This window comes from Mus pahari, chromosome 14 (genome assembly GCF_900095145.1).
Source record: "Mus pahari chromosome 14, PAHARI_EIJ_v1.1, whole genome shotgun sequence".
Classification (NCBI taxonomy): domain Eukaryota; kingdom Metazoa; phylum Chordata; class Mammalia; order Rodentia; family Muridae; genus Mus; species Mus pahari.
In genome coordinates this window covers 40,630,481-40,656,980 of record NC_034603.1, presented here as the reverse complement: position 1 = coordinate 40,656,980, position 26,500 = coordinate 40,630,481, and the positions used below count along the sequence as shown (strand labels likewise).

The 26,500-nt window shown below is 42.1% G+C and overlaps 1 protein-coding gene across 3 annotated transcripts in view; it reads right to left on the bottom strand.

Moving 5' to 3' along the window:
- The window catches only part of Zzef1 (zinc finger ZZ-type and EF-hand domain containing 1), a 124,862-nt gene that overhangs the window by 60,759 nt on the left and 37,603 nt on the right, over positions 1-26,500 (bottom strand). For 2 of the 3 annotated variants that reach the window (XM_029545621.1, XM_029545623.1), the window contains exons 9-21: positions 25,425-25,523; positions 20,237-20,328; positions 19,544-19,692; positions 16,011-16,122; positions 14,654-14,866; positions 13,464-13,564; positions 12,045-12,214; positions 9,872-10,005; positions 7,098-7,168; positions 5,899-6,013; positions 1,529-1,688; positions 713-834; positions 491-613 (exon numbers count right to left, since the gene is read on the bottom strand). In XM_029545621.1, coding sequence (XP_029401481.1) covers positions 491-613; positions 713-834; positions 1,529-1,688; positions 5,899-6,013; positions 7,098-7,168; positions 9,872-10,005; positions 12,045-12,214; positions 13,464-13,564; positions 14,654-14,866; positions 16,011-16,122; positions 19,544-19,692; positions 20,237-20,328; positions 25,425-25,523 — 1,661 coding nt within the window. The remainder of the gene's footprint in view (positions 1-490; positions 614-712; positions 835-1,528; positions 1,689-5,898; positions 6,014-7,097; positions 7,169-9,871; positions 10,006-12,044; positions 12,215-13,463; positions 13,565-14,653; positions 14,867-16,010; positions 16,123-19,543; positions 19,693-20,236; positions 20,329-25,424; positions 25,524-26,500) is intronic. The other variant, XM_021212533.2, reaches the window with a different exon arrangement.

Below are 26,500 nucleotides of genomic sequence, written 5' to 3'. Positions count from 1 at the left end.
ACAGTATGACTTTTCAGTGGAGAAAAGAACAAAAACAAAAGCAACAAAGCCCCTAAATTTGAGCGTTTCAATAGGCTTAACATTCTTATTTGGGACTATGGCATATCTGAAACTTCTGCCCTCTTCTCTGACTCTTTTAAACCTACTAAATGTATATGTCTTTTCTATTGCCACAGGGCTGTTGTGGTGTGCAGACCATTAAAAACGCTGTATACTGAAAAATAAAGAAGAGACTTCCAAATCTAATTTGTCTTTGAAGCCATCTAGACTTGAGCTGAGTATTCACTGCTATGAACTTTATGCAATTTCATATGCTGTGAGTGGCATAGCTTCCTTTGGGTCTGATTTCTGATGCTGATGCTGACAAATCAACAAGGGTCAGCACTTATTACCCTTGCTGGAAGAACTGATCTACATGTGGGACATCAATCAGAGCAGTCACTCTCTCCCAGGAGAGGAAAATGCAGGTTCAAGGGCCACCTTGAGTCACCTTGCTCAGGCCTCCTTCAGGGTCGCTGCACAGCTTCTTCAACAGCTCTGTGAGGGTGCTGAACTCTCTTAGGAGTGTGCAGTGGGACACGTCTAAAGTGCAGAAGTCTAGCAGGAAGATGACCTGCAGGGGAATGAATAGAGGGCTTAGTATACACTTTAGACTATCTCTGGGCTAAGCACCCCTCTCTGCTAACTATAAACAGCCCCCATTTTCTCTTACCAGTTGACGAGCTGCCATGGAAAACACCGAATTGCATAATTTTTCTACTATGGTCTTTCCACTATACTGTGACAAAAGGGACTCCAAAATCACTCTCATGCTTGCCAGAAACTGCCCCACATCTACCAAAAAATAAAGGGAGAAGTTAATACTTCCTATTGGAAAAACATCACTTGCTTAATTGTCATCAAAAATGAAGCTATAGAGCAGTGGTTTCCAACCTGTGGTCAGTTAAGACCATTGGAAAACACATATCTATGTTACCATTTATAACAGTAGCAAAATTACAGTTATGAAGTAGAAATAAAAATAATTTTCTGGTTGGGATCACCAGGACATGAGGAATTGTATTAAGGTGTTACAGCATCAGGTCAGTTGAAAACCACTGCTCTACAGGGATATAGAAGCGAGGGGTTCTGCATCAGACGAGATTGTTAGCCGCCAGGCAAATGCTTCTGAGAGGGAAAGCAGTCCAGGTGTCAGTAAAGGTTGCTATTAAAGTGCCTTTGTTCTTGTTACTTTTCAGAGAAGTGGAGATAACATTTCTCTAAGTGAAGCTATGCCAGTCATGAAGGCACATGCCTGTAATCCAGCACTATGGGCCTGAGGCAGAAAACTGAGTCTGAGGTCAGCCTGGCATAGCAGTGAAACTCTGTATTAAAGAAGAAAAAAGACAAAATCAGCCCTGCTAAGAGGGCTGTGATACAGAAAGCCCCATGCACACCTGATACACGAGTAACTGAGTTACTGAGGAAGATCTCTCTTGCCAGGTCAAATTCAGAAACCTGTCTGTGGTCATGGATTGCTGACACTCACATTTTTCAATAAGGTCCACGGCGAGCTCTTTGGCTGCAGTGTCTGTGCTCTTGAGCTGCAGGAAGCACCAGGAGAGCAGGCTGCCTTGCACTGACCAGAACAGGGAGAAGAGCACGGAGCCAACTGCCCCATGGGCCCGATTGAGCATCAACAACTCGCACTGCAAGAAAGCAGACAGAGTGTCCAGACAAGACGATTTAGAGACATTTCTGCAAGAGTGACTGTCACTAGAAACAAACAAACAAACAAACAAACCCCAAACCATGGACATAGCAAATAGCCAACCCAGTAGCAAAGCAAGAAAGATGGCTTTATGAGAATGTCCCTCTCCACACAGTTTTCCTCCATAGGCCACCTGTTTCTGCACCCCAAGGACCCTTCCCACTGCCGATCTCTTCCTGCTCTTAGATCTTCATATCTTCTCTTTGTGGCTCTTCCTGGGTATTTGATCAAATTTCTTCTACCCTAAAATAACTTCATCTTTCTATGGACTGTCTAACCACCATCTCTGTTCTTGAAGCTTTGAGAGGGGTCACCTGACCTCTAGAGATAAAGTCTTATACATAAGATTAAAGGTATATATATGTTGGCACCATTGTGGAATCAACTTCACCAAGCTAGAACCAAATCATTTATTATTCTAAAGTAAAACATAAATTATGACATGTCATAAAGGCCATTGGACACAAATGAAAGACAGTACATATATCAACATTAATGAATCTCAAAACCAATGCTCATTAAAGCAAACATGTCACAGAGGATTGCATGCATATGATTCTGTAAGGCAAAACAAACACTCTATATAAAAATAACAAGGAAAGAAAGGAAACCAGTGAACCCAAATGAAATTATGTTGGCTCCATTTAGAGAGGAGAGATAAAACTAAGCCATCAAAGAGCTAGTGGCAGGGAGCCTTGACTTCAGACAGACCAGTCCTTAAATAGAGGTGTGTGTGTGTGTGTGTGTGTGTGTGTCTGTCTGTCTGTCTGTCTGTCTGTCTGTCTGTCTGTCTGTCTGTCTGTGTNTGTCTGTCTGTCTGTCTGTCTGTCTGTCTGTCTGTCTGTGTGTCTGTGTGTGTGTTCCATCCATCCATCCTTGCTCTTTTCCATTCTCCTCATTCTAAAAGGTACCTTTTATAGTTGGGAATTTCTGTATCCACTTTTAATTCTGGTACTAAGAAGGCAGAGGTAGGTGTATTTCTGGGAGTTTCAGACCGGCCAGAGCATGAGACCCTGTTTTGTTTGTTTATTCATTTATTTATTTTGGTTTTTCAAGATATGGTTTCTCTGTGTAGCCCTGGATGGCCTGAAACTCAATCTGTAGATCAGGCTTGCTCAAACTCAGAGATCACCTACCTCTGCCTCCCAAGTATTGGGATTAAAGGCCTGTGCCACCACATCTGTCTCTACTTTTTTTTTTTTAAGGGATGGAAAGCTAAGTTGGTTCAGTGGTTGAGATTACTTTTTGCTCTTGCAAAGGACCTAGGTTCAGTACAATCATCCTTAACACCAGTTCTGAGGAATCTGATACTCTTTTGTTTTTGTTTTTATTTTTGTAACAGGGTTTCTCTGTGTAGACTGGCTGTTCTAGAACTCACTAGGCTGGTCTCAAACTCAGAGATCTGACTGCCTCTGCCTCCCAAGTGCTGGGATTAAAGGTGTGCGGCACCAATACCTGCCTCCAATATCCTCTTTTGACCTCCAAATGCACCAGGCATGCATGTCATGAACAATACATACATCCAGGGAAAATACTCACACTCATACAATAAAAAAATAAAATTTAAAAATTTAAAAGTGCCTTATTTATTGTGGTTTTGCTTCAGTCTCTCATTCTTTTGCTTTTGGGGATACTCAGAGGTACCAGTTATCACCTGGATGGCCCAGCTTCTCCCACCCCTCAGACATTTTGTTCACATGTGCCCTCACTTTTCCTTCTCCTTGAGCTGTAGCTCTCTTGAAACCCTGCCCATGACTCCTTCCTGTTCTTGCAACTGTCCTTTCTTTGCAGATGTCCTCCAGTTGCCCATAAAGCTGTCCAGTCATAACTTCAACTACCATCAGTGTGTTATATCTTACAACCCCAGCACTGACTCCTTTCTAGAGTGTGCAGCTCAGTTTCACCTGAAGTTCAAGCACCTGTGCTCCTCATCTATCTGTCACAGGCCCCCTTCTGCCTACAGTGCCACCATCTTCCCTAGATTTTGTCTCTCCCTGGCTCTAGCATCATCTTCTCCAAAGCACCTTCCAAGCTCCTCTAGATAGGGCTAGGTGTCTTTCCCAGCTTCTCCCACATGCCCATGCACTGACAAGCATGGCTGCATAGTGAGAAGGATGGCATGTCTTCTGCTCTCCACACTGGGGTCCTCTATTACTCTATCCCTTGTGCCTGGCTCAGAGCCTTGTACACAGCAGGCATCCAGTGGATACAGGTGAATTAACAGACTTAGAAGAAAACTTCAGGTAAGCAGTTCTGACCACTTTTACCTAATCCAATTCTACCTCTCTTGTATAATCACCAATATCTCAGGGATCTATGATAGCAGTTGATTGATCTTTCCCTAGAAGGCTCAATGTAATCCAACTCCATCTGTGCTCAGATGTGTGAGGGCTGACACTGGGTAAGCATTGATCTCTAAGTGCTAAGGCTTACAGGGAATTCTTTGGCAAAAATGCCACCTCATTTCTCTATCACAGCTTACAACAGTGTGACCTTTTGAAAAGAGGACAAGACAGCCCAGATTTTAGTCTTGGCTCCACCATTAAGTAATTCCTCCCACAGGAAGCACAATCAGCAAAGTAAAGCCTAGTAGAATCCCTGAAGTTCTCTATCTCAGCAGGACTGGGGAGGGCAGGAGTTTAAAAAGACTCACATCTGAGGCACATACAGGATGGAAATGAGCTTCAAGGCAGGGGAAATGGCAGAAACAGAGGTGGACACTAGAGTGTGCAGTAGCCACCCAAGGTGGAGAGTACACACTGGTAACAAGTAGTTAGAGTGAGCTTCATAAGGAAGATTCAGGGACAGCAGAAGGGTCCAGAAAAATGACAGCACAATGTCAAAAACAGACTGACTGTAATGACAGAAATGAATTAGTTTGAAGGCATGGTCGTTAGACAGTGGTCAGCCTCAGTGGAGCTGGGACTACTGGTGACTCAAACTACATGCTCAATAAAGGCTACAAGAGAAGGGAACTGCCCTTAGTTTACTACTGTAGATGGTTTTAAAAACAAATTAGTAACAGGAAAGCACTAACAACTGGAGGAGATCAAAGCTAGGATGTGGCTCAGTTCGTATGTCAGTTGCCTAACACACATGAAGCCTTGCATTTCATCCCCAGAAGTGCATAAATTGGGTGTGCCATCACATGCCACCTATAATCATAGCACACAGGAGGTGGGAGCAAAAGACTCACAAATGTGAAGTCATTCTCCGCAAGCTAGTCTGGGTTAGATGAGACTGCATTAAAACCAAAAACAATGAACTAAAACAAACAAACCAACCTAAATAAAGACACTAAGCTCAACCACAAGATATGAGTCATTCTGAAGACCACACTTCCAAATACCCCAAGGCTGGGGCCTAGGCGACTCTCCTACTATAAGAGCTCCTTGAAATCTTGGGTTACTAGAGTGAGCCAAGGAGGCTTTCTCAGAGCCTCTCCCTAGGGATTTGAATGAACAGCATAGGGTAGGACCTGGAAACCAAACTTCTGTCAGGCAAGACTTATTAGGTAGCAGCATGGGCTACATTCTAAGAAGCACAACATATAAATTATCACCATCACGAGATAAAGAGATTATAGTGTCAGAGTTGATAGGGCTGAAAATTCATGAACTGATCTTAATTAAAAAAAAAAAATCAAATAAATTTTCAGAAAAAAAAAAATCAGATCTTAGCCGGGCGTGGTGGCGCATGCCTTTAATCTCAGTACTTGGGAGGCAGAGGCAGGTGGATTTCTGAGTTCGAGGCCAGCCTGGTCTACAGAGTGAGTTCCAGGACAGCCAGGGCTATACAGAGAAACCCTGTCTCAAAAAAAAAAAAAAACAAAAAACAAACAAACAAAAAAATTCAGATCTTGCTGGGCTCACTGGCCAATACTACTGGGCACTTGATGTCCATCCCTCTGTCCACAGAAGTCTTAGCGAGCAAGCACTCTTGTGTTTTCAGTCCTTGCTAAGGTAAACAAAAATCTTCTAATTTGTTTGCAGGGGCTGGCTGGAAACCTCTGTGCACAGGTGAGGCAGCCAATATCAAAGTGTACTCATATTGCAAATGAGGGCTACAAGGAAGGCACGGTGATTGGCATAACCACACTCCTGAAAGCAGGACGGAAAGACCACAGACAGATCACTGTCACTAAGTACCTCTCGAGCAGCAACCGAGAGGAGGGTGTTCATGACAGCCAGGACTTCACTGGTGTTCATGGCGGCCAGGTCACTCTTCTCAGGTAAAAGCAGAAGGCCTCCTGGATCCTTATCACTGAAAGGACACAAACATGTCAACAGCCGGGTACAGGCTGGGGATTTTCATGTTTTCTACCTTGAAGGTCCCAAAAAGAATATAGACAGATTTCAATGTCAAGGGTCAGGAAGACAGGCTGTGCTGTCCTTTATATGCAAATCCACTAGCATCTTTGACACCAACAAATCTCCAAGTCCTCTCAGCTCCTGCTTATCTTCTTTCTGCAAATTACTATTGTGTGCTGTTTTGCAGGTATGTGTGTGTGTCTGTGTGTCTACGTGTCTGTGGGGTGTGTGTGTGTGCGTGTGTGTGTACATGTATATGGAGGTTAGAAGATAACCTCGTGAACTGTTCCTCAGGCACTGCTCACTTTGTTTGCTTGAGAAAGGGTCTCTTACTGGCCAGAGACCTGCAAAGTTGGCTGCCTAGCCACCAAGCCCTAGGGATTTCCCTTTCTCTGCCTCCCAGCACTGGGGTTACATGTAACACCACCATTTCTGCTATGTTGTTGTTGTTTTTAATGTGCAGTCTGGGAACTGAGTTCAAGTCTTCTTGCAAGGTAAGCACTTTGCCAAGTGAGCTATCTTCTCAGCTCTTCCCAGCTCTTGGGGGTTTTGTTTGTTTGTTTGTTTTTGTTTTTGAGACAGGGCTTTTCTATGTATGTAGCCTGGGCTGGCCTTAAACTCTTAGAGATTCTTCTGTCTCCACTACCTAAATGCTGGAATTATAGGCATGTGCCACTATGCTGGTTTGTAGTTAGTTTTTAAGTAGTTACATTTATAGATTTACATATAAGACCTGATCCTCCTTCAATTACAGTTTTTACCTTTAAAATTCCCTTAGAAACTGAAGCACTCAGAAGGGATCCACAGTGGACCCAAATATAACTGTTTTTATAATGACTGCGAATTCAAGTACATCACTATTCTAGTCACTCTTACACCTAGGAAAAACTTCATAAACTGAAGCTTTTTAGATTAGCAGAGAAAGAACAATTCCAAAAGACATAAGAAGATATAGTAGTAGTAGTAGTAGTAATAATAATAATAATAATTTTTGCAAAAATCCAAGGTATTTGACAAATAAAGAAAAGTAAACTTACCTAAAATATGTGCAGAGTGAATGGAAAGTGAGTTGCAGAGACTGCTTGCGTTCCTGCTCAGTGACACTCTTCTAGGAAACCAGAAACTGTACATTTAGAAAATCAACTCCATAACATTCTTGAGACCTTAGAGCAGTACAGAATACCACACCACCACCCACTGGACCATCTCAAAGCATCCAACTACGCCAGTAAGCAGCACCCCTTCAAGACCTCTGCATCAGCTCCTGTCTCTAGGTTCCTGCCCTGTTTGAATTCCTGTCTGGACTTCCTTCAAGATGAACAGCAATGTGGAATGTAAACCAAATAAACTCCTTTCTCCCCAAGTTCTTCGGTCATGGTGTTTCAGCACAGGAATAAAAACCCTAAGACCTATTGCTACCAGGATAGTGGGGTATTGCTGTGATGGACCTGACTATGTTATTTGGAGAGGATTGTAGAAGGGACTTTGGAAGTCTGGGCTAGAAAAGCCATTGAGTGTTCAAAGCTTGGTGAGCTGTTCTGTGGGAGCTTGGAAGATAAGAGTGTTGAGAGACATGCAGATGATGGAGGCCTGGCTTGTGATGTTCCGGCAAGAAGCTTGAGAGTCGCTCAAAGACTCTATTGGGGATGTTGAATATTTTAAGTTAAGAATTTGTGGTTCCAGGGGCTGGCAAGATGGCTCAGTGGGTAAGAGCACTGACTGCTCTTCCAAAGGTCCTGAGTTCAAATCCCAACAACATGGTGGCTAACAACCACCCAAAATGAGATCTGATGCCTTCTTCTGGTGCATCTGAAGTCATCTACAGTATACTTATGTATAATAATAAATAAATCGTTAAAAAAAAAAAAGAATTTGTGGTTCCAGTCAGCTAGGGCTGAAGAATCAGCTGTGATTACCAAGAGACCAGACCCACTGAAGTGAAACCTTTGCTTTACTGGGACAATTAATGCTGGTCAGCTAGAGCTAAGAAATTAGCAGTGATTAAGAAAAGACTAGAATCATTGGGGTAAAATCTTCTGGAGAAGTGTTTCCTCAAAAGTCAGCAACCAGAAGCTGTATTCCAGAGGGGGACAAGTTGTACCTTGAAATGGCAGCTGAACTTGGTAATATATAAGAATCATCCAGGTTGTACTGGTTTTGAAGGCATAAAGAAGTCATGAAGAGCAACCAAGGCTTGGTACTTTGAGAGGCCAAGAAGAAAAGACTCAGTAGCAGCTGAAGGCCAGAACTGAAGGAATCCTGGAGAGAAGTTGAGGCTTAGCACCATGAAGAGGGGCGAGGAGAGGCTATTGGTGAAAATTGCAGTCCAGTTGCAGCAAGAGACCCTAGCATTTTAGAGATGGCAGTACCATGGGATGACTGCCAAGAACAGCAACAAGTGTGGAGTGGAGCCAGCCTGAGCCTAGGAGACAAGCTGTGTGTGCTGCAGAGGACGGAGCCAGAGAAGCGACCTGAGCTCTTTGGAGGAGCCCAGAAGATTGTGAGTGAATACCATATTAGACATGGGCTATTTATATACTTGGAATTTGGTTGTTTGCTTTGATGGTGACTGTGCCCTGGTTCTTCCCTCTTGAAGTACAAAAATGTATTTAACTTATTTTTAATTTTTTAGGAGCCACTAGTTGACTTTGAACTTTGAAACAGATTTTGGAATTTACAAAGGCTCTGGATTTTAAAAGAGATTAAATATTTTAAAGAGACTGGATTTTTAAAGACTGCAGGACTTTTAAATTTTGGAATGCTTATGTTGCAATGTTGATATTCATGTGTGATCTTGGGGATGAACAAGAAGGAAATGTTAAGGCTTAATAGTGATCCTAAACACCAATTTCTATGTAAGGCACTAAGGGAGACTCCAGAGGATTTAAGACCTAGGCCTCTGCTTGGTACAGTACGACTGGGAAGAGGTGGTCACAATGAACACCATTGCCTTCAAGAGAATTGTTTAGCAACATAAAAATTAGCAGTGCTTTTAACTCGTGATGGTGTAAAGTGAAAATACAAAACAAAAAACAACAACAACAAAACACCCAACCTAATCCCTCTCTGAAGGGATGGACAGAGAGAAAGAAACAAGGCCGCTTTGCTAAGAGACACTACCATCATCCAAGTGACCACATGGGACACATGCTGACAACAAAACAAAACAAAACAAAAAAACCAACCAAACAAAAGTAATTCATTCAGCTACCTGATGAATGCTTCCAGCAATAAATTCAAGAGTATTTGGTATAAAATGCTTCATTTGACAGTATAGTGCTTTTAACTACGAAAAGCACCTTCTACCCTGGTACTGAATCTGAGTAATGTAGAGGGGGGCCCTAGGAGGGTAAGAAGAACCAGCTGAGGAGTCAAACCCCATTAGATTTTCTTCAGTTATATACTGAGATACTTTGAATAAAATTGGTCAGGGGTTTACTTCAAAATGACACTGGGTGGGTGTGTATACTGAAAAGTAAGTGAGGTATATCATAGATGAAACAAGATTAGCCTGAGTGTGCCACTGTCAAAGTTAGGTGATGAGGATTCACTATGTTATTCTTTTAAATTTTTCTCATAATTTGAGAAAGAAAAGATAAAAATTCGATTGTGGGCAAATCATAAGAGTGGAAACTACACTGTGACTAAGCAAGAGAATAAACTGTGAAATCCAAACTGAGCACAGTGCCTGTCCTTTAAAATCTCACACAAAGCTCAGCATATAGTGAGCACATCAGAAAATGCTGTCATGTGTTTAGAGAAGATAAAGACTAACTCAGTGATGGAATCCATGCTTTCAGTATATAATTACCATCATGGTGAAGAGCTGGCTTCTCCGGGTCTGTCGATCAGGAAAGAAGATGGCAGCCCCATTGAGAAGAGTGTTTCTCACTTCTTGTTTTAGGATCTCCATGGGCATGGAATCTCCATCAGTTCTATCTACCACTAATGAGAAAGAACAATGGATCAGCTCTAACACGTTTCTTCTATTCCTAACTAACCTGATTACAAACCACTACTCTCCACTTTGTCCTTTGTACCAGAGCAAACTATTTCTTTGTATAGATTTAGCAGTATAGGCAAGTTAGTTTTTCTTGACATATGACTAAAACAAAGACTACCTGGACAGTTTTTATATCTTGATTTCTCTGTTCTCTTGAGACACACTTGAGATAAAGACTTAAAAGTATCTCAGATGTGGCATGTGCTTCATCCTCAACTGTTACTATAGTCTCTCTCGATAAGGGCCTCATCCAGAGTCTTGAATGACATTAAGTAATTACCCTCAATAAAATAGAACTGTATCTGAAACTAGGAGGAAGTCAGCTGTATAAGAACAAACCCTCAACTCAAAACAGTAATCCAAAAGGTATAAAAAAAATTCTCCTGTTGTGACAGGGATATAAATCAGACAGCAGAGTGCTTGCCTAGCATTTGTGAAGCTCTGGGGTTGAGTCCCAGGTCTATATAAAAGTGAGTTTTGTGAACAAGAAAAAGATCATCCTGAGTGAGGTAACCCAGACCCAGAAAAAGAAACATGGTATACACTAACTTCTGAGTGCATATTAGTCATAAAGATTAACTATGCTGCAATGCACAGTCCCAAAGAAGCTAAGTAACAAGGAAGGCCCAAGGGGGACACTTGAATCTCACTGAGAAGGGGAAATAGATTAGACATGGGAGAGTGGGCAGTGGAGGCAGGGGACTGTGTGAGGGAGGGGTAGGAATGAAAACAGGAGGGATGAGGTGGGGGGAGGATGGAGGGAGAGAGTTCTGGGAAACAACTGGATTGGCAGTGGGATAGGGGTTGGGGGAGTCTCTGTGATGAACTAGAAATCCAGGACAATGGAAACTCCCAGGAATCCATGAAGGTGACCCTAGCTAAGACTCCTAGCAATGAGGGATCATGGACCCTCGACAAGTCATCTCCTGCAACAAGGCAAGACTTCCAGTGCATAGATTGGGACACCAACCCAGCCACAAAAACCTTAGATCCATAATCTGTCCTGCCTACAAGATGTGCAGGGATAAAAGATGGAGCAGAACTTGAGGGCTGGGTCAACCAATGACTCACCTAACTTGAGACTCATGCCATGAGAGGGAGCTCACCCCTAACACTATTAATAATACTCTGTTGTACTTGTAGACAGGAGCCTAGCATAACTGTCATCTGAGAAGATTTACCCAGCAACTAATGGAAACAGATTCAGGGACTGAAAGCCAAACATTCAGCAGAGCTTGGGGAATCCTATGAAAGAGGGGACAAGAAAACCTACACAATCAACTGGGTCTGTAGGGACTCATAGAGACCGGGCTGCCAACCAGAGAGCATGCATGGGATGGACCTAGGCCTTCTGCACACATGTAACAGTTGTGCAGCTGGGTCTTCACACAAGACTCCTAAATCAGGAGCAGGGGATGCCTCTGACTACATTGCCTGCCTTTGGATCCCTTTCCCCTAACTGGGCTGCCTAATCTAGCCTCAATAGAAGATGTGCCTAGTCTTACTGCAACTTATTATGCCAAAGCTAAATGATACTCATAGAGGCCTCCCCTTTTCTGAGGAGAAGGGGTGGATGAGGGGAGGTGAGGTGAGCGGGAGAGACTGGGATGGGAGGAGAGAAGGGAAGCTGTGACCAGGATGTAAAGTGAATAAAAAACTTAAAAAACCCTGAGTATTGTGTTATAATTCCTATTCCTATAATTCCTATTGCCTATAATTTCATTACCCAGGAGGTAGAAACGGGAAGATTATTCTCAACTACTTAAGTGAGCCAGAGGCAAGCTGGGATACATGAGAACCATTCTTAAGGAAAAAAAGAAAGAAAAGGAACAGAGGGAGGGAGGCAGAAAAGCAAACAGGTTCATTTCCCACAGTGCCAATCTCTTTCTGGCTCACATAACCACTAGACCCTCACACTTATAGTCAAGTGGCTTATTGTCACCAGTGCAAAGTCACATTCAAGGCACACCCCAGCACCTACCATTACATAAGTGTGTGTAGAGGTCCTGGGCAGCCTGTATCCCCTCCAAGCGCCGTGCTGCAGGCTTCTCCTCCTCTGAGGCAGCTTGTGAGTCACCCTGCAGCACTGAGAAGCAGCTCTGCAGGAGCTGCAGCAGAAGGGTCTGTGCACAGATACATTCTTCCCTTGGGCTGCAGAGGACAAAGGCCATCAGAGAGCAGAACAGCAGGTGCCGTTCACCCTCCAAAGCCAAAGAGCTGTCCACAATAGACTTCCCTCAAGACAGCAGGTTCAGTAAAGGAACACCAAGCCAGAGGAAGCTGGGAGGAGCACAAGGAGCACTGCCAGACACCTGGAAACAGACCCTGTCTGAATGCCCACTGGGGGAAGGAGACATATTTCTGATTTTGTTTCTTCACCTGTAAAATGAGGAGACTAATCATGTCCTTCATTTAAAAGGCTGTGATCAGAACAAAAGAGTCTCAAACTTTGAAACATTTTTCCTGAATCTGGACTATTTGCACATGCATGCATGTATCAGAGGGGAGGGGAAAGGGACAGGAGAGAGGAGAAGGCTCTCTTGGGAGTCAGGACCCAAGTTTAAACATGAAATCCATGGAGTTAGAGAGATGGGTTGCTCCAGAATCATAAGAACTGGCACTGAGGTCCCAATGCCCTTGTAACAAGCTAGGCATACCTGTGAATACAGGTATACCAGTAACCCAGCTCTAAGGCGTGTGTGGTGGTGGTGGTGGGGAGCACAAAAGACAGGAGGGTTTCTAGGGCTTACTGGCTTCTAGCCTAGCTAAGAGAATGTGATATCCAATGTTCTCTTCTGGCCTCTACATACACATAGGCCCACATTCCCACACACATGAGCATAAACTCACACAAACACATAAATAAACAAATGGATAATTTTTAAAATATGAAACTCATTTGTTTTGCGTACAAGTTTTTTTCAGTGATGGGGACTGAAGCCAGGGCCTTGTGCATGCTTACAAGCACTATGTTACTAGAGACTGAAGCCAGGGCCTGCACAGGCTAAGTAAGTACTGTGGCTGTGGCTGTGGAGCTACTCCCAGCCATACAGTATTTTTAGCTCAGCTGCATTTTGACGTGATTCACGATATGAAGTGAGATGTGGAATTTTCCACTTGTGGCATGCAAGCATTTTTCAATTTTGTAATTTTGGATTAGAGATGTTCAACCTACACCACCATAATGTCTGACCTGTTTATTCTATCAGCTGTGAGTACAGTCAATAAGGAAATGGTTGGGAAATGCTTCCTAAAAATGTTACAGAAACTTGAGGGCCATTTTCAATAATTGAATCTTTCAAATCAGAAGAATACATACAAGAAAAAAAAAGTTTAGAAGGAAAAAATATCCATTTCAGTTTTGTTTATGATTGTCACTTTATAACAAGTTCTGACCTACTTTTGCTTTAATTTTCTGTAAAAATTCCAGAAGATCTGCAAATCAAGACCCGCAAAGTCCAGGAAAGACTTATATTTTAAGCCACTGTCCTTTTGCTGCACCTAAAAAAATGATAAAGACAAGAAAAAAGTAAAATTAAAAAATATATTTAGAGAATTATTGAGATATATCATTTACTTGCTATGGTTAAGAAGTGAGATGACCCACCTGAGTGAAATTTTCATACAACTCAGAAATGTGCATGTATGTGTATGTGTGTTTCTACGTACATGTGTGCCTATGCGCATGTGTGTGTTTGTGTATATGTATATGTTTGTGTTTGTAATGTTTTTGTGTGTGTGTCTATGTAGACTTTGTGTATGTGACTATATGTGCACACGTGCATTCAAATGTACGGAATACACACGGATACACACGTGGCCACACAGACTCTCTGACTTCATAAACTTAAGCCTAGCTTTAGATGATAATGGTGCCTGGGATTATCCTGACTTCCCTACATGTGGACTGCACTTCTGTCGTAACCTAGTTACTACCCCTAGGCCTCTCTTCTTTTTTGCTGTGATAGAGTTCTTAGTGAGCAGAGACCCAAACACCATCTGTACACTGGCTCAATAGTTTATTGTGCAATGAAGAGAAAAGAAAGCTAAGGGTGGACACTGCTATACACACACAAGTTTTTCCCTGAAGCACTCCACAGTGATGGCAGTATGATTTTCTAGTAACTGTAAAAGGAAACCCCAAATATTTCAAATTCAAATCCTGATAGTTTAGTCACTTTAGTAAATCAAACTCCCCTCCAGATATGAGAAGTAATTTTATGACTTAAAGAAAGATCTCGTAATGCTGCTGTGTTTGTCAACCCTGGGCGAGCACATGTAGGGACAGTATCATGTGCCTGCAGGACTACTCCAGGGGACCTTACAACAATGGCCACATGCCATGTGGTATTCCACAGACTGGTGCCAAAGTCCACTCTCTCCATCCTTTTTGTATTATCGTGCAGTAAAATATCTGCTGTATTCATCAATTCTGCTATCACTTCAGAGGGGCTAGGTTTCAAATATCTGCTGTATTCATCAATACTGCCATCACTTCAGAGGGGCTAGGTCTCAAAGGTCGCCCACTTCCCTTGACACTGTCAGTCACTTCTCCTAGGGGAGTGTTGTATAATAATGGAAGAAACCTACCAGGTCATGGGCAAGCTGCTGGATGAACTGCAGGGTCCTAAGAAGCAGGGTGGCCCCATGAATATTCTCTGTGTCCCTTCTACAGTGGGCATAGAGGATGCTTTGTTCTGCTTCTGTCCTTCTAGGCCGGAGGTACCCACTGATGCTCAAGCCTTGCACGCCCAGCCGCTCAGCTGACTCCTGGCGGGTGCAGAGGAACTTCACCATCAAGAACTAGAAAGAATAAAAGAGAAGGACTTGGAATCCCTAAGTACAATGAAAAAAACACTGAAAGGCCTTTTTAGGAAAGTTCCTCTTGGTTTTAGCAAACATTTTATAAAGCATCATCATGCCCAGTACTGGGAACACAGAATAAATTCAGTATCTTCAGCCAACAGAAAAAAAGACAAAACACAGAATAAGTCAGGTTTTGTTAGGGTCATACCAAGAGCAGAGGCCTTCTGAAAGGCAACAACCAGGCAGGAGTGAGAGAAGTATGTTTGCTTTTTAAGACAATAACCATATATTTGATAAGAAACAGTCAGTGCCCTAAGGAATCACTTCAACTTTCCAAGCAGCACATACAACTCATGCACTGGAAGCAATGATACACTCTTATCTGTGCAAACAAAGCAAAGGTAGTGCCAAAGTTAAGCTTGGTACAAACTGCTCCCTAAAGGGAAAGTTCCTTTCATAATGGCCTTGCTGTCTTATTTCCAGTTTTACGTTGTAGTTATTTATTTTATTCATGTAGGCACATGGATCTCACAGTGTGCTTGTGGAGGTGAAAGGACAAACTGAAGGAGTTGGTTCTCTCCTTCTATGTTGGTTCCAGGGATCAAACTCAGGTCCTGGGCATGGCAGCAAGTGTCCTTACCTACTGAGCAAATCACTAGTAATAAAGGCCTTTCTGAAATGTATTACTCAAATGCATAGATATGCATTGAGCTCTTACTGTGTGTGAACTCTGAAGAGAGTTCTGACTTCTCTTACTTATTCTAAGATTTATTCTTAAGGAAAAGTAAATTACATGGCCAGGCAGTTACTACTCTCAGAACTGGGGGAACAAACACATTCCTCTTGCATTTATGCCTGGGAACTACTTACTGTAGTATGCCTTTCTGACACATATCAACCAAACTAAAGATTATGGTCCAATCCACTTCCAGCACTTGGCATAATTTCACACTCTCTTTCAGATGAAGTCTTCTCTGGTAAACCCCAGGTGGGTTAAACCTCCCTCTGTCATAGTCAGATCACATCTGTCTCTCCCAACCCCTCTAGCGTCCCAGTGTTGGCTCAGGGCTAGTGCAGTTAGCAATGTGTGTAGAGGGGAAAAGCAGGTGAATGAGCGAAGAACAGACTGGCTGCTGCTTACTTTGGCAACTCTGCACTGTTGTAACTTGACATCTGCTTCATCCCACTCTTCTTCTAGCTCAAACCAGCCAACAGGATCATCCTCTCCAAGGTCATCAGATGAGCAACCAATCCTGCAAATGAATTCAAGTGTAATCATAGACATTTTCTTGCTTCTAAGTTTTTCCAGAGACTGACAAGGCCTCATTCAAATGTCATTTAAGCCAGGCATTTCCAGTGAGATGCAAGAGTGACATAGCAGGATGGGCATTTCTGGTAATCACTGAGGAAGAGGCAAGAGTGGCTTCCCTTCCCTAGGTCTGACTAATGTGTGTATAACTACCCTGAGGTCTGAGTCATGTACAAACAACTGAAGGGTTGATACCTCATATCCTGGAGCTCTCAAATCTCAGCCTTCACAGACCTCTGTTGATTAGCAAGTCCTCCAAAGGGAGCATTCCATCCTTAAAACAAAGGATAATTGCATCTTTCTCCTTAAAAGCTGAACAGGTAAGTGCTGCTCCCTCTTCAGCAGGCATTCTTTCAAGCACCATTCTTGGTTGGTTGGTTGGTTGGGTGGATGGGTGGGTGGGTGGTTGGTTTGAGACAGTTTTACTAGGTAGCCTTAGCTACTCTGGAACTCACTATGTTGCTGTAACAGACATTTGCTTGCCTCTACCTCCCAAATACTGAGATTGAAGGCCACCATGCATGACTTCAAGTTTCCATTGTTAAAATCTCATAATACTTGGCCTATGACTCAACTCTCACACTAATAGCATACTGTATAAGCATGTCTAGCAACCACAGATAACTATGGGGAAAAGTGAAGAAAATGTACAACAGGATCTGGAACAAAGGAAAAACTTTACTCTCTTCCTCACACAAACATTTCATGGTAGAAATCTTTTGTGGTATAAATGATCACAACAGGACAGGTGGAATTTGCTAACCCCTAATTGTCGATGAGTCTCATCCATTATACGTGTTTGAGGAATTTTAAATGTATTCTTTGAGGGCATACTATTTCAGTGGCATGGCATTTGCCTAGCATATGTGAGAACTTGGTTCTATCCTCAGCTATGTAGCCCAGGCTGGCCTTGAGCTCTCAATCTCTTCCTATCCTCCTGCCACCATGCCTGGCAGAAAGTCTACTCAAAAAAGTCTGCAACCTAAAAAAGCTGGCAGTCAGGTACTGGAGAAGCAAGTTCTCTCACTAAACCACACTGTACAGTGGGTGGATGCTGTCTCCGGAGCGTAGTGCCAGAAAAACACAACAAAATGGTCAAGAAAATGTTATTTCCAACTGGAGAGAGACTGATATTATATGTAGGCCAACTTAGTTGGCCTATATTGAAGAATAACTCAGGCTAGAACCAGATCAAATCATTAAGGGATTCATGAATAGGCTTGTATTTAGGTTAAAAAAAAAAAACATATCCTGCATTAAGATGTGAAAGACCTTGTTTGACAAAAAGTTTAGAGGAAAAGACCTATTTTAATATCCCAAGAGTGAGAACACAGTTGCTTAAAATTAGGTGGTGCCTGCAGCCATTATTAAAAAAAGAAATCATGCTGGGTATGGTGATAGAAACCTGTAAGTCTAGCACACAGGAAGCTGTGGAGTTCCAAGCTACCCAAGCTAATAAGACCTAATCTCAAGAAACAAACCACAAACAAGACTGACAATGAAGGAAAAGAGGAGGAAAAGAAAGGAAGAGGAAGAAAGAAAGAAAGAAAGAAAGAAAGAAAGAAAGAAAGAAAAGAAAAGAAAAGAAAAGAAAAGAAAAGAAAAGAAAAGAAAAGAAAAGAAAAGAAAAGAAAAGAAAAGAAAAGAAAAGAAAAGAAAAGAAAAGAAAAGAAAAGAATAGAATTAGGTCCTTCCTATAACTACTAAATCAGACCTGTATTTTCAAAGGATCTTCTGGGAAATACAATAGCACAGAAGGCAAGTCCAGGGCTCTGGTCCACAGTGATAACTCCTAGCAGCAATAGGAGGGCAATGCTATCTGATGGGTAAGCAGTGACCTCTGCGCCAATGTCTACTTTAAGCCCTCATCTTAAGGACCCACCCACACCCAGCTCCTGATTTCTGAGGGGATGTATAGTCGGGCTTGTCCCCCTATTCTCTGTCTAAGTTTTCTGTTGTCTCTTAACTAGTGCTGCTCATCAGGGTGACCTATGTTTGTCTGGTCCACAGTCCTCCAGAGCCATCTCTTCTATCTCTACATTTTCCTTTAGTTTTGTTTGAGACAGGGTCTTAATCTATAGCATAGGTTGGTCTTGAACTCTCAGCAATCTTACCTCAGCTTCCTGAATGCTGGGATTATAGTCATGAGGCTCCATACCTGGATCCCATGTTTTTAATTAACATTTCAAAGACTGTCATGTCTGTTCCTACATTACAAAGAGTCTCTTCTAAGCTCTCAGCACCTGTTTGTCCTACTGGCTGTAAGACATCTCAAGTCTTACCAAGAGGGCTAACATTGAGCTACTTGTCTTCCCATAATCCTGATTCTCCCTGGGGCATGTTCTATTTCAGAATAGGGTACTACCAAGTTCTCCACCTACCCAAGCCCCACACCACGAACTTGGTGCGGCCCAGCCTCCTTTCCTCTTCTGCACTCTACTCAGTCATCCCCAGAGCCCACTACATCAAGTCCCTTTTGCTTCTCTGCCGCTTTGGAGGTCTTGTGCTGGTCTAGGCCATTCTTACCTTCAGTTTCCTGGGCAACATGCTTCCTCAAAGCCTCTGCCTCTCTGTTTGCTTTCCTCTATCCATGATGCTGCAGCACAAGCCTGAGCAGTTCTTCCAGAACACATCTGACTTCCTTCATATTCTCTTACCTCCCCAATAACACGCTCTACCACTGACCCTGCTTCTTAGGGGACTCATATTTATGGAACCTCTGAAAAGTTCTCAGAATTCCAAAGTCTCACAATCACAGAAATTATTTACACCTGACAAAACAACACTTCTGCTAGAGCACAATGATCAGCTGCTGTGGGCAGTTTGAAGCAGCCCCACATCCCGACACCGGGGATTAAAACAAAAGCACATTCTTATATTTCTGTGTTTCTAAAAGAACCCAAAATTCCAGAATTTTTAAAAAAAATGTCACTAGAGGTCAGGCAGTGGTGGCGCACGCCTTTAATCCCAGCACTTGGGAAGCAGAGGCAGGCGGATTTCTAAGTTTGAGGTCAGCCTGGTCTACAGAGTGAGTTCCAGGATGGCCAGGACTATACAGAGAAACTCTGTCTTTGGGGGGAAAAAAATAGAAAATAACAATGACTTCTGGCCTCTGTGGTGGGTTGCTGTCACCTTTTCTATAAGCATAATTCAACAATAAAGATCATCCTTTTTTTTTTTTTTTTTTAAGACAGGGTCTTACTATGTAGTAATGGCTAACCTAGAACTCACTATCTAGATGAGGCTAACCTCAAACTCACAAAGGTCCACTTGCTTCTGCCTCCCAATTAAAGGCATGCAATCCCATATCCAGCAAGAGAATAGATACAATTTTACTGACCACACAGACTCTCTCTGGGCTGTACCTGCTTTTTACGAACTGCCTCAGTTCCTGGAGTTTCCATTTGTCATATTTTTCAAACCGTTTGAAGTGTTCTTCTGCATGAAACTTATTAGAAGGCGAGTTATAGGCAAATACCAGCCCACACTGAGCACCGATGCCACCACGGCGAACCTGGGAACAGAGGCAAACATTCTCTGCTGAGACTTAAAACTGAATCTAAATTTGTACACTTGCCCTCTGCTAGAGGATTGACAGAGGAAGATAATTACTGTATACCCAATGACAAGGACCTATGGAAACGTAACCCAATCACTTTTTTAAAACAAACACACAATCAAACAAATAAAAACAGGGCCTCTCTCTATAGCTCTGGTTGTTCTATAACTCATTATGTAGAACAGGCTGGCTTTGAATTCACAAAATCCACTGCCTCTGCCTCCCGAGTGCTGGGATTAGAGGTGTGTTCCACCACACCTAACTCAATTCACTTAAAAACTTTTATTGTTCTAGGTGTCTGGGTATTTGCTTACAGATCTGCTTGCACGCACCACATGCATGCCGGGTTCCACATGGTGAGTCATCATAAGGCTGCCGGAAATATAACTCAGGCTCTCTGGAAGAGCACCTAGTACTCTCAACTGCTGAGCCATCTCCCCAGTTCTTAATTCACCTTGAAGAGCAGTATGACTACTTAAGAAGGTGGGAGAGAAATTACCATAATTCTCATCTGTGTAACTTGGAAGGCAGTCTCAGATCCTGTAGAAAAAATAGTACTTGCTCTTGTTTTTCCAGTCTCTGTAAGAAAACCTAAGAAAAAGGAAAAGAAAGTTAGGATGTTTGAGTCATGGTTACAGCCCCAAGATCTAGTATCAACAAAAGCAAGGGTAGCCAGCCTATCTGGTACCTTTGTGACAACTAGAAAAACAATACCTCTTAGCAGATGTGGCTCCCTCCCACACCTTCTGTTAAAAATCAGTAAAAGATTCTCCAACATACACACACACACACACACACACACACACACACACTCACACAGTACAGTCTCCTCAAATCGTAATTTTCAATCAGAGACAGAAAACTGTAAGATCAACCATCTTCCTGAATCATCCCAAAAGCCATGACTAATGTTTGACTGAGTTGATTAAAAACCTTCAGTGGCTTTAGCACTGAAGGTTGGTCAGTTTCTAGAATACTCTGTCAGCAAAGGTTATGACAGATGCTGAAACGGGAGGGGGATTATTGGGTGTCCTGTCTAATTCATTCTCAGTTATCTCCATCTTTTTCTGTTTCTAAGCTATTTTATATTTTTGTAAGTTGAATACTGAGAGTAATGCAAGTGTTTTTGTCCAAAGAAACATATATTTAAAAAGAAAAGAAAAGAAAAGAAAAGAAAAGAAAAGAAAAGAAAAGAAAAGAAAAGTGTAGCTGATTACTAACTGTAAGTAAATTCCATTATTGGTCTTTGTATGTTTTGTGATTTTTTCCTTTAAACTATTGATACTGTTTCTTCCTTTATCTAAAAGTCTGATGTTGATGTGTTCATTTGCAGTTGTATGAGAGTCATATACCTTTTTTGATTACAAATTATCTCTCAACTCACAAAAAGATTTGTTGTTAAACTCAAGGTGCAGCAGTGTAATGCAAGCAGTGTAATGTAATGTAGTTCAAGTCAGTGCTACTTGAGCTTTTCTCCTGGGACCCTGACCTGCTTTCAATCATTCTCCTGTAAAGTCAAAACACTGAAATGACGGCCATGTTCTTATTCCATACTTGAGTTTAATAACACAGACATTCCTAGACTCTGGGTTTCCACAGACAGTTGTGTAAAAAATGTTACAAGTACCAAGAAAATGAACCCAAGAGATTCTTTGCGAACTCACAGACAGATGCTGCCATACGATCTGATTCTATCAGGAATGAGAAGCAGTACAATGGCAAAAACCCAATAAAACTACAACACATGTTATCAAATAGCAATTCTGTTTACAATTCTAAGAAAGCATGGTGCCAGAAATGCACACAATTCTAAGAGCAATACACCCAGACAATCCTAATTGTCCTCAGAGTCCTGGATGAACCTACTTATGAGAACTGATTGTAAAAGGATTTGGGGTTGTTTTTAATTTTCCTGTTTTTTTTTTTGTTTTTTGTTTTTTGTTTTTTGAGATAGGGTTTCTCTGTGCAGCCCTGGCTGTCTTGGGACTCACTCTGTAGACCAGGCTGTCCTTGAACTTGTCACTTGCCTCTGCCTCCTGAATGCTGGAGTTAAAAGCATGTACCACCACTGCCTTGTAGCTCAGCTGGCCTGGCCTGTATCTCACTATGTAAACTGGGCTGGCCACAAATTCACAGATATTTGTCCGGCTCTGCTTCTGCACTACTTGGGTGAGATTAAAGGTGTGCCAGCATCTCAGATCAAAATAAGTACTTTAAAAGTTTTAATTATTTGTTTATTTAATGTTATGTGTTTATATGGGTGCCTTAATGGATGCATGTGTGCCACATGTATACAGGTGCTCACAGAGGCCAGAAGAGGGCATCAGAATCCCTGAATCTGGAGTTACAAGTGTTAGGAACTGAACTTTCGTCCTCTGTAAGAGTAGCCTCAGAGTGGGGTATGGTGGTGCACGCCTTTAATCCCAGCACTTGGGAGGCAGAGGCAGGCGGATTTCTGAGTTCGAGGCCAGCCTGGTCTACAAAGTGAGCTCCAGGTCAGCCAGGGCTACACAGAGAAACCCTGTCTCAAGAAAAAAAAGAAAAAAAAAAAAAGAGTAGCTTCAGAACCACCTCTACATTACCAAAATAAATGTTTTTTGTTTGTTTGTTTTGTTTTTTTAAAGAAGGAATATATTGTAGAGGCGATATAGACTGTCCTTTGACTTATACATGCCTGCTAGGGCACATGTGCACCTGCATTCACATATTCATACTCACATATATAATAAGTGTAAAAAAAAACCAAATAAATGTGCCACCTTGTCTTGCTGTTTAGATTATTTTTTGGACAGGCTATCACTATAGCCTAGGCTGGCCTTGAGCATCTGATACTCCTGCATGATCCTGCTGAATGCTAAGAGTATAGGTGTGCACCACTTTGTCCCTTCCTGTCAATGCCAGGAGTAAAACATTAACCAGTCATAGACTTAAAGGATTTAATGCAGCTATACCTCCAGCTCCTATTGGCCAATTATCCTTTAAGACCCAAGTATTAGGGACAGTAACTTCATTCAGAAATTTAGGAATATTAACTGTGTCAAATGTCAAGATTCCATCCCTGAGAATTCTTGGGTACTCTAGTAACATCTGCCCACAACTGGAACATCCCAGTTGAGAAGAGTACTCTTGAGAGAGGTTTTATTGCTCTAAGGGGGGGGGGGCTATTCCTCGTGTGTTGGTTCTTCACGCTCATTTCTTTAGCTGAGTAGGAAATCCACACAGAGCCCAAGTTTCCAGACAGCCAGAGCTGTGTGAAGACTTCCAAGAGAAGCTTAGAACTCCTGTCCATACACCACACTCTAAATAACAGCAGCAACAACAACAATATCAAACCAACAGAAACAGAAAATCTACCTGTCATAGTCCAAATCTAAAAATTCACCTACTCCAGGTAAGGAGAATAGGAAATGGAGGAGACTGGCAAAGAATCCACGAAGAATAAGGAAGTATTCAAATCAGGCAAGGTGCAAGGCTGGCAAATGTCTTACAGATGAGAGAAGCCTGTGTAGATATTCAAACTGAACAGTGCTTATAACCCCACACTGTAAAGCAGGTGGGGGTAGGACTGTAAAGTAGGCAGAGAATACATCTGTAGTCCTTGGGAGGCTAGGACAGGAGGTCCATGAGGTTAAGGTCAGCCTGGACAACATAGCAAGATCCTCTCTTAAAACTAAGCCAAAAAGTACATATTCTGATACCAAAAATTTTACTTCCAAAAATTCCAATTCTTGAGAGTAGAAGAAAAATGCAGAGGATCTTTAGCAAAGCCATTTTGAGTTTGTCAGGTTAAGGGACATTAAAAGGAGAAAGAACTGCCACCACCTCCTTCCAATATCCTACTCCACCCCCACCTTTGGGTGGCAGGTGGCTTGCTGTGCACAGCTTTCCATGTAGAGAATATGGATGCTAAGAAGGAAAGTTCTTTGTGAAGGCTAGGCAGCTCAGAAGTGTAAGGAACTTTCTTGTGCAAAGTTTATTGTTTAAGATGTTACCAAAGGACAGGAGGTACAACTGGGAACCTCCTTGGTACTGAGAATGAAAATAGGAACAGTAGAGGGAACAGGCTCTGTTGAAGAAATCAGAAGCCTTCAGGTTCTGAGGAAAGCCACAACAAAACCAAATCCTGAAGAGGAAGGCTAGGCCCGTCATTGTTGACAGCAGCTAGAACATTCTACTTTACTGAACCAGTAAGACTCAAAGTGGTATAGTGAAAAGAAAAGACACTGATTGGCCAGGCAGTGGTGGAGCACACCTTTAATCCCAGCACTTGGGAGGCAGAGACAGGCGGATTTCTAAGTTCGAGGCCAGCCTGGTCTACAAAGTGAGTTCCAGGACAGCCAGGACTATACAGAGAAACCCTGTCTCAAAAAAAAAACAAAAACAAAACAAAACAACCCCCCCCAAAAAAAATTAGGGCTGGAGAGATGGATCAGCAGTTAGAGCATTGACTGCTTTTCTGAAGGTCCTGAGTTCAAATCCCAGCAACCACATGGTGGCCTCACAACCATCTGTAATGAGATCTGATCCGATGCCCTCTTCTGGAGTGTCAGAAGACAGCTACAGTGGACTTACATATAATAAATAAATAAATCTTAAAAAAAAAAAAAAAAGACACTGACCAAGTGGTTTCCAAGATAGGGAAAGGCTCACAAATACACCTGTGTCAGGAAAAGAGCCTATAGCAGAATGAAGCAGACACAAACATACATTTGTGCTAGAGATGAAGAGGATTGCTCCATCACATTAAATGCCAGTCCAGGTGTAATGTTCTTAAAGATGTTCTCAGACTCAATACTTTAAACCAACTCAACAGAAAGTCAATCTAAATTTTAAAACAATTAAATGCAGTAACTTTTTCTATCTCAAGAGGAGTCTTGGTTCTATTTTTTTGTTTTAGTTAGTTTGATTTGGTGGGAGGGGTGTTTGTTTGGCTATTTTTGTTGTTGTTGTTGTTGTTGTTTTTGCTTTTAGACGTTCTATGTAGTACTAGATGTCCTGGAACTTGTCAAAATATAGACCAGGTTGGCCTTACAGAAATCTGCTTACCTCTGCTTACCTCTGCCTCCCGAGAGCTGGGATTAAAGGCAGGTACCACTACCACCTGCTTTTTGAACTTTGATTTTGAACAGCCTTAGACTGTCAAATACTTAATGTCTAATCACTACCATCTAGACAAAAGCTGAACTGGACAAAGTGTACAGAAGCCACGCTGCTAACCTTAGGTGAAGATGAATGTTTTTGGTAACTCATACCTGTAATCCCAGAATTTAGAGGAGGCTGAGGCAAAAGGACTGTCTTGAGTTAGAGGCTAAACTGGCTTACACAGTGAAACCCTTTCTTAAAACAACAAAACCCACTCTCATCTAGAAGCAGAAGAGATGGCTTTCTAATTAACAGCACATGCTTGCTATCCTTACAGAGGACTTAGATTCAGTTTCCAGCACCCACATGTGGGCTCACAACCATTTATAGGACATCCAAGGGACTGATGCCCTCACCTGGCCTCCTAGGGCAGTAGACACACATATAATGCATATACATACACACAGGCAAAACATCAATACACATTAAAAGATTATACACACACACATAACTAAAACACCAACATCTGAGAATTTCCAAAGTCGGGGTGTAAGTTCACATAGCTGCTTCCTGTACATGCTAGCAATAGACCATCTACCACTTACCATCCCTTGTCCATGGCTCCACAAGAAGATTTTCAGGTCCTGACTTATCTTCTTTTCCTTTGACATCACAAGCCTGAAGAGTCAACTGGAGAGGTTTACCTGTCCAAAGAAAAGACAGGGAAAAGACGGCAAGTTTTAAGCTAGGTATGCACACACACACATACACACACACACACACACACACACACACACACACACACACACACACACAAAAGAAAAAGATTGGCAGCAATGTAGGGCCTATGCCTAGCTAGACTGCTAAAACCTTAACTGTATAAAAGACAAAATAGGGGCCAGCAAGATGCTGCCAAGTCTGATGACCTAAGTTTCATAACTACAACTCTAGGGGATCTGATATTCTCTTCTCAACCCTGAGGGTCCCTGCATGAATATTCATGTACCCAAACATAGACACATAATTAAAGAATAATAAAAATAAATCTTAAAGTATTTTAAGTAGATAAATAAAAGGTCAAAGAGCATGGGACTAGTAAACAGAAGTTAATGCTACCTCTACCTGCTCCTGACTGAAAGTACAACCTGTGTCTCTGAGTAAGGTTAAGGAAAGGCCTCTAGGAAAACACCTTTTCAGAAGCAAACACATCACAATATATAGATTAATACTATAGACCCAACATACATAAGGATTCCTAAGATACTTCTGAAGCTAAAAAAATTCAGTTTTACTAGTTCTGTATTTAAATACATAATGTTTTATATTTTCTTTCTTTAAACTATCTCCAGGAGGGCAGTGAGATGGCTCTGTGGGTGCAATTCCAAAGAGCTGAAGTGAATCCCTGCAGTCATGGAGGAAAAGAGAACTGATCTCCCAACTGTCCTCAGACAGTCATACAGGCACTGTGGCATATATGCCTCCATCCCCCCCCCACGTATATTATCAGACAATAATAGTAATAATAATGATAATATAAATAAACAAATCTAGGCAAATTTTGAAAGTTTGAAGAATAAAGAAATCAAATTTTGCTACAATGAACTGTAAAATTGTTGTTTTTAATAATGTAAGAAATTAAATGTGGGGGCTGGAGAGATGGCTCAGCGGTTAAGAGAACTGA